At 49.3% G+C, this 11,204-nt stretch overlaps 1 protein-coding gene across 1 annotated transcript; it reads left to right on the top strand.

Moving 5' to 3' along the window:
- The first annotated feature begins 2,932 nt into the window (after nt 1-2,932).
- On the top strand, nt 2,933-11,151 carry LOC106662680 (keratin, type I cytoskeletal 9-like). Its single transcript, XM_024224578.1, has 4 exons — nt 2,933-2,992; nt 3,811-3,902; nt 3,978-4,214; nt 10,305-11,151. Exons 1-4 carry the CDS (start codon nt 2,984-2,986, stop codon nt 11,002-11,004), a joined length of 1,038 nt encoding a protein of 345 aa, XP_024080346.1. The 5' UTR covers nt 2,933-2,983; the 3' UTR covers nt 11,005-11,151.
- The last annotated feature ends 53 nt before the right edge of the window (nt 11,152-11,204 follow it).

Raw genomic sequence — 11,204 nt, 5'->3', positions numbered from 1 at the left:
GCCTACGACTGTTGAATTTTGAATATATTTTATCCATTTGTATATTGATACTTTAATAAAACAATCAAATTATGAAAATGGTTCGTTAACGACTTAAGAATTTGCAATTTAGGGACTCAACTATAACTTTCGGAAAATCGTAATATAACTTCACCAAAATATTTAAAAAGCATTCAAAAAATTCAAATTTTGTGCATTATATTATACAACGTTATTCTACGCATAAGGATTACTTTTGAATATGTTATAATTGTAAATATGATATATGCTTAATTTTTAAACACACTAAGAAATTTATTTAATTAACCTTTTTAATTTAAAAAATATTTATAATTTCAAAAAACACTTCGAACTGTGATGTGTAATTATTTGAAGGCCGCGAAAGCGATAATTGCCCTCCAAAAAAGTTACTTGGATTGTTTATGAACTAATATGGGTTATAGAATTGTTTTAAATGAGATAAAATATGGAATGTTACAAAATATGTGTTTGTGTGTTCTGGGGAGAGAGAGAGAGAGAGAGAGAGAGAGAGAGAGAGAGAGAGAGAGAGAGAGAGAGAGAGAGAGAGAGAGAGAAGGGAGACTAAAATTTGCTGAATACTAATAAATAACGTCGTGTTATGTTGTTAATGTAAAAATAATGTTTGCTTTAGCCTACTTTAGTTAGTACGTATTACTACAATTGTAGAAAAAAATTTTGTTTTGAAAATTAAAGGTCCTATAGAAAAACGAATGGGCTTACCTTAAACTTTTTCCTATGGCTGTTAGGAGGAATGTGTTTGTTCTAATCTTTTCGGAGACATTATGTCCTTTTTAGATGGCCCGGTTGAATTTCTCTTGAACAGATAACGTTGTCAGACAACCAAAAAAATACTATTTTATATTTTTAGTCTAGTTTTAAATTTTTACCCCTATTTTAAAATATTTATTTTCTGGATATTTCAGAACCAGTACTACTTTGAAATTTTAAATGAGAACGAATACTTTGTACCAGCTATTTTAAACGATTCTTTACACTGAATACGATGGCGCAGTCAGATTTTAAATTGGTATAGGAATAACAAAGTTATGGCACAGAATGTGAAAAGAAATATCTTAATTACAATTTTGTTATTACGTATTTTCGTTTGCTGTTTTAATCCGTTTTATAATTTTTTTTATGAGATTGATGGGTCTTTCGAACTTTTCTGTGCCCTCGTTGTTATTCTTGATGTTCGAAACATGTAGAGCACTTTTTTTTAATACTACTGTTTATTAACTAAAACGGGTGTACCTCTAGCAGGCTCATCAACATCATTCTAACAAATTCAGGTCAATCAGTTCCCGCTCCATTAGAATGATTTCTCATTTTATATTGGCTATGCATTGTTATGTTATGTTTACACGTTTTACGTTAACAATGACCTACTTAAAAACAAAGCCCTGAGGTTTTATTAAAATTGACAAGCAAATGACATATTTTAAAAAATAATAAAGTTAAAAAAAGTTTCTTTTCATATTATGAGCCATAACTAAGTTTCTTTGTACAATTTAAAATCTGATTGCGCTATCGTTATCAGCGTAAAAGTCCTTAAAACAGTTGGTTAAAAACATATAAATTGGCAATTAAAATTTCAAAGTTGTACTGGATCTTTTTACTAATCCATAGCCGTTATATTAAAGCTCTCTCTCTCTCTCTCTCTCTCTCTCTCTCTCTCTCTCTCTCTCTCTCTCTCTCTCTTCCTTTCTAACTATTTATCACAATTTTTATGAGGGATTGTTGATTTAAATTAAACTTTTTTGGAGACCCTAGGCAAAACAAAGTATGAAGTAATTATAAATTTTTTGTTTAATATAGGTTTTTTCTTTGTTGTGTATTTACTTTGGTTGTTATGTGTATATATAAATATATATCAATCGAATGAATGTTTTAAATAGAATTAAGAAATATTTTTATATATTGTCTACAGAATTGTATTAGATGAGATGAGATATATAAAATGTTATAAAAACGAAAAACTCTTACAGTAAAGGTAGCCAAAATATTTTTTTTTTAATCGGATTCGTTTTAAGCACTTTTAAATTTATTAAAGATGAATTTTTATAGTAAATGAAAAATGTCAATTTTTCAGGTAGATTCGCCGGGGGCATTTTTATTTCTCCTGTGTTCCATTTAAAATTAATAACTCTTCGGGATATTTTGAATGTCTACGTTATTTGGTTGTATGTAGCTAAAAAAATATTCGAACATTCTTCTCCCAAAGTGATACGTTCATCTGCACTGGATCACATCGTTTAAAATAAAACACCTGTTGCGTTACTTTCTTATGCTCTGAGCCAGTTAGTCTTGACATAATCTACTTAGTATGTGAACTTTACGATTATTTTTGTACAAGGATCTTACTTTATATGTATCATGTATGTACATATTATGAATGTATATATGTATATATATATAATTATAATAATAATAATTATTATTATTATTACTTTCAATATTAGAAGTATCGACCACGACCACTTTTTGACTTATGAACACTCTGGATCACGGCATGGTATTGAAGAAGAAAGCCAATTCAGTTGCTACTGCCAAGCATTCGATCTATTTTAAGGTCATCATCAGGACAAAACAACCTTAAATATATCTACGATTTTACAGTCAATCTGTAGACGTATTTAAGGTTGTTTTGTCCTGATGATGACCTTAAAATAGATCGAATGCTTGGCAGTAGCAACTGAATTNAAGTTCAAATACTAAGTAGATTATGTCAAGACTAACTGGCTCAGAGCATAAGAAAGTAACGGAACAGGTGTTTTATTTTAAACGATGTGATCCAGTGCAGATGAACGTATCACTTTGGGAGAAAGTGATTATACAGAAAGAGACAGGGAAGGGCCCCTCGTCTTGAAGAGTGGGAGCGGGCTTTAGGGGAGGTGACAGTATATAAAGAAAGATCGGTCTTCTTGAAATCATAACACAACCATATCTCATCACCAGTACCAACATGAAGAGAGTGAGTACACATTCACAGTAATGAACGCTCTTTACCAAAAGGACGGCAGATACCGATTGATCCCAATATAAATTCGTGCTTTTCAGTAAAATTTCAATTTAAAAATCGGTATTAAAACTTAAATTTTAAATTTACCTTTCTTTTTTCCATTTGATTTTAAACCGCGATTTCCAAGTCGAGAGATTAAACTCAATTTCACTTTTAAAATCTATTTGATATATATCCATTTTTATAAAATCATATTTTGCATATCTAAAAGGAAAAAAATTGGGGTAGAATTTAGAAGGGGTAAATGCATAAAGACACTATCAAAGCAAAGATCCTTTCTTTAGAAACTATAACAGACAATTCTCTTCAACAGCACGGTCATGGCCAAAGTGAGTTCACAACGTCTTTCGATACATTGCACCGCAATGTCTGGGAATATTTTTAAATTCTTTGGTCCAAGACAAATGAGAAATTTCAATTAAAAAAAAAAAAGGTTTGTCACTTTGCTGATGAATATTAGAGTGGTGGACTCAAGACTAGGTTTTAAAAATTCCCCTTCAAACAAACAACTACAGAAGTTCCAATTCATTTTGTCTTCCTTTAACAAATTTTTTTCTTTTTGAGAGAAATTATTTTCATGTTTGGGACAATGATGTTCAATGGGGAAAGTCAGAAAATAACGACGCCAAGCGGCCTGTTCTTCTTCACGCCTTTACATTACACGGTCTCTTCCACAAATACAATCAAGCAGTTTTCCGTTGTATCCACGTTTTTACTGGTTCTTTCCATCCTACATTTAACGAAATGTTTCTAATTCATTTTTTTTCCAGACGGTATTTCTTCTCGCATTGTGCTTGTTTGGTGATTTAGCGAATGCTGAGAAAAACGATAGACCGGCTAGAGGTCTTGACCTAAGTTCAAGGTAATACACTCAATTGACGGTTGTTTAAATCACCAAAGGGGACGATATTGTATTGATTGTGTGTTTAATTATTAGTGGAGGAGGTGGTGAAGAATATGGAGGCGGAGGTTTTGGTAGCTCCGGAAGCGAAGGAGGATCTAGTGGGGGCTGGACTCCATTGAGCAGCGGAAATAGTGGATCTGGCGGCGAAGGCGGGCACGGTCTTTCCTATGGAGGGGTTGGATTCCCCTTAGGCCACCTCGGAGGTGGTGGAGGAGGAGATGAAGGTGGGCATGGATTCTCATTGGAAAGCGGCGGCGGCGGTGGCGGCGGGCATGGATTTTCTCTCGAATCCTTAGGCAGTCTCGGAGGCCACAGTCTTTCCCTCGGCGGCGGCGGTGGATCCAGCGAAGGACACGGATACTCCTTTGGTGGCGGATCTAGCGGAGGACACGGCCTTTCTTTCGGTGGTGGATCGAGCGGAGGACACGGCCTTTCTTTCGGTGGTGGATCGAGCGGAGGACACGGCCTTTCTTTCGGTGGTGGATCGAGCGGAGGACACGGCCTTTCTTTCGGTGGTGGATCGAGCGGAGGACACGGCCTTTCTTTCGGTGGTGGATCGAGCGGAGGACACGGCCTTTCTTTCGGTGGTGGATCGAGCGGAGGACACGGCCTTTCTTTCGGTGGTGGATCGAGCGGAGGACACGGCCTTTCTTTCGGTGGTGGATCGAGCGGAGGACACGGCCTTTCTTTCGGTGGTGGATCGAGCGGAGGACACGGCCTTTCTTTCGGTGGTGGATCGAGCGGAGGACACGGCCTTTCTTTCGGTGGTGGATCGAGCGGAGGACACGGCCTTTCTTTCGGTGGTGGATCGAGCGGAGGACACGGCCTTTCTTTCGGTGGTGGATCGAGCGGAGGACACGGCCTTTCTTTCGGTGGTGGATCGAGCGGAGGACACGGCCTTTCTTTCGGTGGTGGATCGAGCGGAGGACACGGCCTTTCTTTCGGTGGTGGATCGAGCGGAGGACACGGCCTTTCTTTCGGTGGTGGATCGAGCGGAGGACACGGCCTTTCTTTCGGTGGTGGATCGAGCGGAGGACACGGCCTTTCTTTCGGTGGTGGATCGAGCGGAGGACACGGCCTTTCTTTCGGTGGTGGATCGAGCGGAGGACACGGCCTTTCTTTCGGTGGTGGATCGAGCGGAGGACACGGCCTTTCTTTCGGTGGTGGATCGAGCGGAGGACACGGCCTTTCTTTCGGTGGTGGATCGAGCGGAGGACACGGCCTTTCTTTCGGTGGTGGATCGAGCGGAGGACACGGCCTTTCTTTCGGTGGTGGATCGAGCGGAGGACACGGCCTTTCTTTCGGTGGTGGATCGAGCGGAGGACACGGCCTTTCTTTCGGTGGTGGATCGAGCGGAGGACACGGCCTTTCTTTCGGTGGTGGATCGAGCGGAGGACACGGCCTTTCTTTCGGTGGTGGATCGAGCGGAGGACACGGCCTTTCTTTCGGTGGTGGATCGAGCGGAGGACACGGCCTTTCTTTCGGTGGTGGATCGAGCGGAGGACACGGCCTTTCTTTCGGTGGTGGATCGAGCGGAGGACACGGCCTTTCTTTCGGTGGTGGATCGAGCGGAGGACACGGCCTTTCTTTCGGTGGTGGATCGAGCGGAGGACACGGCCTTTCTTTCGGTGGTGGATCGAGCGGAGGACACGGCCTTTCTTTCGGTGGTGGATCGAGCGGAGGACACGGCCTTTCTTTCGGTGGTGGATCGAGCGGAGGACACGGCCTTTCTTTCGGTGGTGGATCGAGCGGAGGACACGGCCTTTCTTTCGGTGGTGGATCGAGCGGAGGACACGGCCTTTCTTTCGGTGGTGGATCGAGCGGAGGACACGGCCTTTCTTTCGGTGGTGGATCGAGCGGAGGACACGGCCTTTCTTTCGGTGGTGGATCGAGCGGAGGACACGGCCTTTCTTTCGGTGGTGGATCGAGCGGAGGACACGGCCTTTCTTTCGGTGGTGGATCGAGCGGAGGACACGGCCTTTCTTTCGGTGGTGGATCGAGCGGAGGACACGGCCTTTCTTTCGGTGGTGGATCGAGCGGAGGACACGGCCTTTCTTTCGGTGGTGGATCGAGCGGAGGACACGGCCTTTCTTTCGGTGGTGGATCGAGCGGAGGACACGGCCTTTCTTTCGGTGGTGGATCGAGCGGAGGACACGGCCTTTCTTTCGGTGGTGGATCGAGCGGAGGACACGGCCTTTCTTTCGGTGGTGGATCGAGCGGAGGACACGGCCTTTCTTTCGGTGGTGGATCGAGCGGAGGACACGGCCTTTCTTTCGGTGGTGGATCGAGCGGAGGACACGGCCTTTCTTTCGGTGGTGGATCGAGCGGAGGACACGGCCTTTCTTTCGGTGGTGGATCGAGCGGAGGACACGGCCTTTCTTTCGGTGGTGGATCGAGCGGAGGACACGGCCTTTCTTTCGGTGGTGGATCGAGCGGAGGACACGGCCTTTCTTTCGGTGGTGGATCGAGCGGAGGACACGGCCTTTCTTTCGGTGGTGGATCGAGCGGAGGACACGGCCTTTCTTTCGGTGGTGGATCGAGCGGAGGACACGGCCTTTCTTTCGGTGGTGGATCGAGCGGAGGACACGGCCTTTCTTTCGGTGGTGGATCGAGCGGAGGACACGGCCTTTCTTTCGGTGGTGGATCGAGCGGAGGACACGGCCTTTCTTTCGGTGGTGGATCGAGCGGAGGACACGGCCTTTCTTTCGGTGGTGGATCGAGCGGAGGACACGGCCTTTCTTTCGGTGGTGGATCGAGCGGAGGACACGGCCTTTCTTTCGGTGGTGGATCGAGCGGAGGACACGGCCTTTCTTTCGGTGGTGGATCGAGCGGAGGACACGGCCTTTCTTTCGGTGGTGGATCGAGCGGAGGACACGGCCTTTCTTTCGGTGGTGGATCGAGCGGAGGACACGGCCTTTCTTTCGGTGGTGGATCGAGCGGAGGACACGGCCTTTCTTTCGGTGGTGGATCGAGCGGAGGACACGGCCTTTCTTTCGGTGGTGGATCGAGCGGAGGACACGGCCTTTCTTTCGGTGGTGGATCGAGCGGAGGACACGGCCTTTCTTTCGGTGGTGGATCGAGCGGAGGACACGGCCTTTCTTTCGGTGGTGGATCGAGCGGAGGACACGGCCTTTCTTTCGGTGGTGGATCGAGCGGAGGACACGGCCTTTCTTTCGGTGGTGGATCGAGCGGAGGACACGGCCTTTCTTTCGGTGGTGGATCGAGCGGAGGACACGGCCTTTCTTTCGGTGGTGGATCGAGCGGAGGACACGGCCTTTCTTTCGGTGGTGGATCGAGCGGAGGACACGGCCTTTCTTTCGGTGGTGGATCGAGCGGAGGACACGGCCTTTCTTTCGGTGGTGGATCGAGCGGAGGACACGGCCTTTCTTTCGGTGGTGGATCGAGCGGAGGACACGGCCTTTCTTTCGGTGGTGGATCGAGCGGAGGACACGGCCTTTCTTTCGGTGGTGGATCGAGCGGAGGACACGGCCTTTCTTTCGGTGGTGGATCGAGCGGAGGACACGGCCTTTCTTTCGGTGGTGGATCGAGCGGAGGACACGGCCTTTCTTTCGGTGGTGGATCGAGCGGAGGACACGGCCTTTCTTTCGGTGGTGGATCGAGCGGAGGACACGGCCTTTCTTTCGGTGGTGGATCGAGCGGAGGACACGGCCTTTCTTTCGGTGGTGGATCGAGCGGAGGACACGGCCTTTCTTTCGGTGGTGGATCGAGCGGAGGACACGGCCTTTCTTTCGGTGGTGGATCGAGCGGAGGACACGGCCTTTCTTTCGGTGGTGGATCGAGCGGAGGACACGGCCTTTCTTTCGGTGGTGGATCGAGCGGAGGACACGGCCTTTCTTTCGGTGGTGGATCGAGCGGAGGACACGGCCTTTCTTTCGGTGGTGGATCGAGCGGAGGACACGGCCTTTCTTTCGGTGGTGGATCGAGCGGAGGACACGGCCTTTCTTTCGGTGGTGGATCGAGCGGAGGACACGGCCTTTCTTTCGGTGGTGGATCGAGCGGAGGACACGGCCTTTCTTTCGGTGGTGGATCGAGCGGAGGACACGGCCTTTCTTTCGGTGGTGGATCGAGCGGAGGACACGGCCTTTCTTTCGGTGGTGGATCGAGCGGAGGACACGGCCTTTCTTTCGGTGGTGGATCGAGCGGAGGACACGGCCTTTCTTTCGGTGGTGGATCGAGCGGAGGACACGGCCTTTCTTTCGGTGGTGGATCGAGCGGAGGACACGGCCTTTCTTTCGGTGGTGGATCGAGCGGAGGACACGGCCTTTCTTTCGGTGGTGGATCGAGCGGAGGACACGGCCTTTCTTTCGGTGGTGGATCGAGCGGAGGACACGGCCTTTCTTTCGGTGGTGGATCGAGCGGAGGACACGGCCTTTCTTTCGGTGGTGGATCGAGCGGAGGACACGGCCTTTCTTTCGGTGGTGGATCGAGCGGAGGACACGGCCTTTCTTTCGGTGGTGGATCGAGCGGAGGACACGGCCTTTCTTTCGGTGGTGGATCGAGCGGAGGACACGGCCTTTCTTTCGGTGGTGGATCGAGCGGAGGACACGGCCTTTCTTTCGGTGGTGGATCGAGCGGAGGACACGGCCTTTCTTTCGGTGGTGGATCGAGCGGAGGACACGGCCTTTCTTTCGGTGGTGGATCGAGCGGAGGACACGGCCTTTCTTTCGGTGGTGGATCGAGCGGAGGACACGGCCTTTCTTTCGGTGGTGGATCGAGCGGAGGACACGGCCTTTCTTTCGGTGGTGGATCGAGCGGAGGACACGGCCTTTCTTTCGGTGGTGGATCGAGCGGAGGACACGGCCTTTCTTTCGGTGGTGGATCGAGCGGAGGACACGGCCTTTCTTTCGGTGGTGGATCGAGCGGAGGACACGGCCTTTCTTTCGGTGGTGGATCGAGCGGAGGACACGGCCTTTCTTTCGGTGGTGGATCGAGCGGAGGACACGGCCTTTCTTTCGGTGGTGGATCGAGCGGAGGACACGGCCTTTCTTTCGGTGGTGGATCGAGCGGAGGACACGGCCTTTCTTTCGGTGGTGGATCGAGCGGAGGACACGGCCTTTCTTTCGGTGGTGGATCGAGCGGAGGACACGGCCTTTCTTTCGGTGGTGGATCGAGCGGAGGACACGGCCTTTCTTTCGGTGGTGGATCGAGCGGAGGACACGGCCTTTCTTTCGGTGGTGGATCGAGCGGAGGACACGGCCTTTCTTTCGGTGGTGGATCGAGCGGAGGACACGGCCTTTCTTTCGGTGGTGGATCGAGCGGAGGACACGGCCTTTCTTTCGGTGGTGGATCGAGCGGAGGACACGGCCTTTCTTTCGGTGGTGGATCGAGCGGAGGACACGGCCTTTCTTTCGGTGGTGGATCGAGCGGAGGACACGGCCTTTCTTTCGGTGGTGGATCGAGCGGAGGACACGGCCTTTCTTTCGGTGGTGGATCGAGCGGAGGACACGGCCTTTCTTTCGGTGGTGGATCGAGCGGAGGACACGGCCTTTCTTTCGGTGGTGGATCGAGCGGAGGACACGGCCTTTCTTTCGGTGGTGGATCGAGCGGAGGACACGGCCTTTCTTTCGGTGGTGGATCGAGCGGAGGACACGGCCTTTCTTTCGGTGGTGGATCGAGCGGAGGACACGGCCTTTCTTTCGGTGGTGGATCGAGCGGAGGACACGGCCTTTCTTTCGGTGGTGGATCGAGCGGAGGACACGGCCTTTCTTTCGGTGGTGGATCGAGCGGAGGACACGGCCTTTCTTTCGGTGGTGGATCGAGCGGAGGACACGGCCTTTCTTTCGGTGGTGGATCGAGCGGAGGACACGGCCTTTCTTTCGGTGGTGGATCGAGCGGAGGACACGGCCTTTCTTTCGGTGGTGGATCGAGCGGAGGACACGGCCTTTCTTTCGGTGGTGGATCGAGCGGAGGACACGGCCTTTCTTTCGGTGGTGGATCGAGCGGAGGACACGGCCTTTCTTTCGGTGGTGGATCGAGCGGAGGACACGGCCTTTCTTTCGGTGGTGGATCGAGCGGAGGACACGGCCTTTCTTTCGGTGGTGGATCGAGCGGAGGACACGGCCTTTCTTTCGGTGGTGGATCGAGCGGAGGACACGGCCTTTCTTTCGGTGGTGGATCGAGCGGAGGACACGGCCTTTCTTTCGGTGGTGGATCGAGCGGAGGACACGGCCTTTCTTTCGGTGGTGGATCGAGCGGAGGACACGGCCTTTCTTTCGGTGGTGGATCGAGCGGAGGACACGGCCTTTCTTTCGGTGGTGGATCGAGCGGAGGACACGGCCTTTCTTTCGGTGGTGGATCGAGCGGAGGACACGGCCTTTCTTTCGGTGGTGGATCGAGCGGAGGACACGGCCTTTCTTTCGGTGGTGGATCGAGCGGAGGACACGGCCTTTCTTTCGGTGGTGGATCGAGCGGAGGTCACGGACTTTCCTTCGGCGGTGGATACGGTCTCTCCTACGGCGGTGGACACGGACTTTCCTTAGGCGGTGGTTCTAGTGGAGGTCATGGCCTCGCCCTTTTGTCACTCGGTCACGGTGGATTCGGAGGATATGGAAAACATAGCTACTCTCTTGTAGGATCCGGATACGGAGATTCCGATTCGAGTGGTAGCGGTTCTGACTACGGTTCGCATTCGAGCGGAGGATTCAGCGGTGGCAGCTCAGGTGGATACGGCGGCAGCTATGGAGGTAGCTATGGAGGCGGTCACGGCCCCCATGTATACGAAGTCACCAAAAGTATTCCCGTCCACAAAACCGTCCAAGTTCCAGTACCCCATCCAGTTCCTCACCCAGTCGCAGTACCCGTCCCGATCAAAATCCCCCACCCCTACGCTGTCAAAATCCCAGTACCAGTGCCGGTCGAAAAAACCGTTCAAGTCCCTGTTGAAAAAATCGTCCGCTATCCAGTAGAGAAGCCTGTCCCTTACAAAGTTGTTAAGAAAGTACCCTACCCCGTACCCAAGCCTTACCCCGTCCCTGTCCCCGTCTACAAGTACAAGTATGTCTATCACTCCAAGAGCAAGCACGATGATCACCACGAATAAGCTCAATCGTTTCTGAGTTCTAATGGTTGTTTCTTTTCTTGTTATTGTTATTTGTTAATATAATTATTTTGTTATCGTCCCAAAAGGACAAAATAAGACTGGGCGCTATGTATATATAAAAGACAATTAAATAAATATTTTGCATATAAAAAACAACTTTTCAATACTCCTACTCCAACTCCTACTATACAATATATATA

The sequence above is a fragment of the Cimex lectularius genome, unplaced genomic scaffold, assembly GCF_000648675.2.
Source record: "Cimex lectularius strain Harlan isolate CLEC.00 unplaced genomic scaffold, Clec_2.1 scaffold73, whole genome shotgun sequence".
NCBI lineage: Eukaryota > Metazoa > Arthropoda > Insecta > Hemiptera > Cimicidae > Cimex > Cimex lectularius.
Note: the sequence above shows the minus strand (reverse complement) of the source record. Positions and strands in the feature narration are given on the sequence as shown.

Coding starts and splice junctions, on each gene's coding strand:
- LOC106662680 (XM_024224578.1), top strand. Junction 3,903..3,977: donor GGTCTTGACCTAAGTTCAAG/GTAATACACTCA, acceptor TTTAATTATTAG/TGGAGGAGGTGGTGAAGAAT. Junction 4,215..10,304: donor GGCGGCGGCGGTGGCGGCGG/GCATGGATTTTC, acceptor TGGATCGAGCGG/AGGACACGGCCTTTCTTTCG.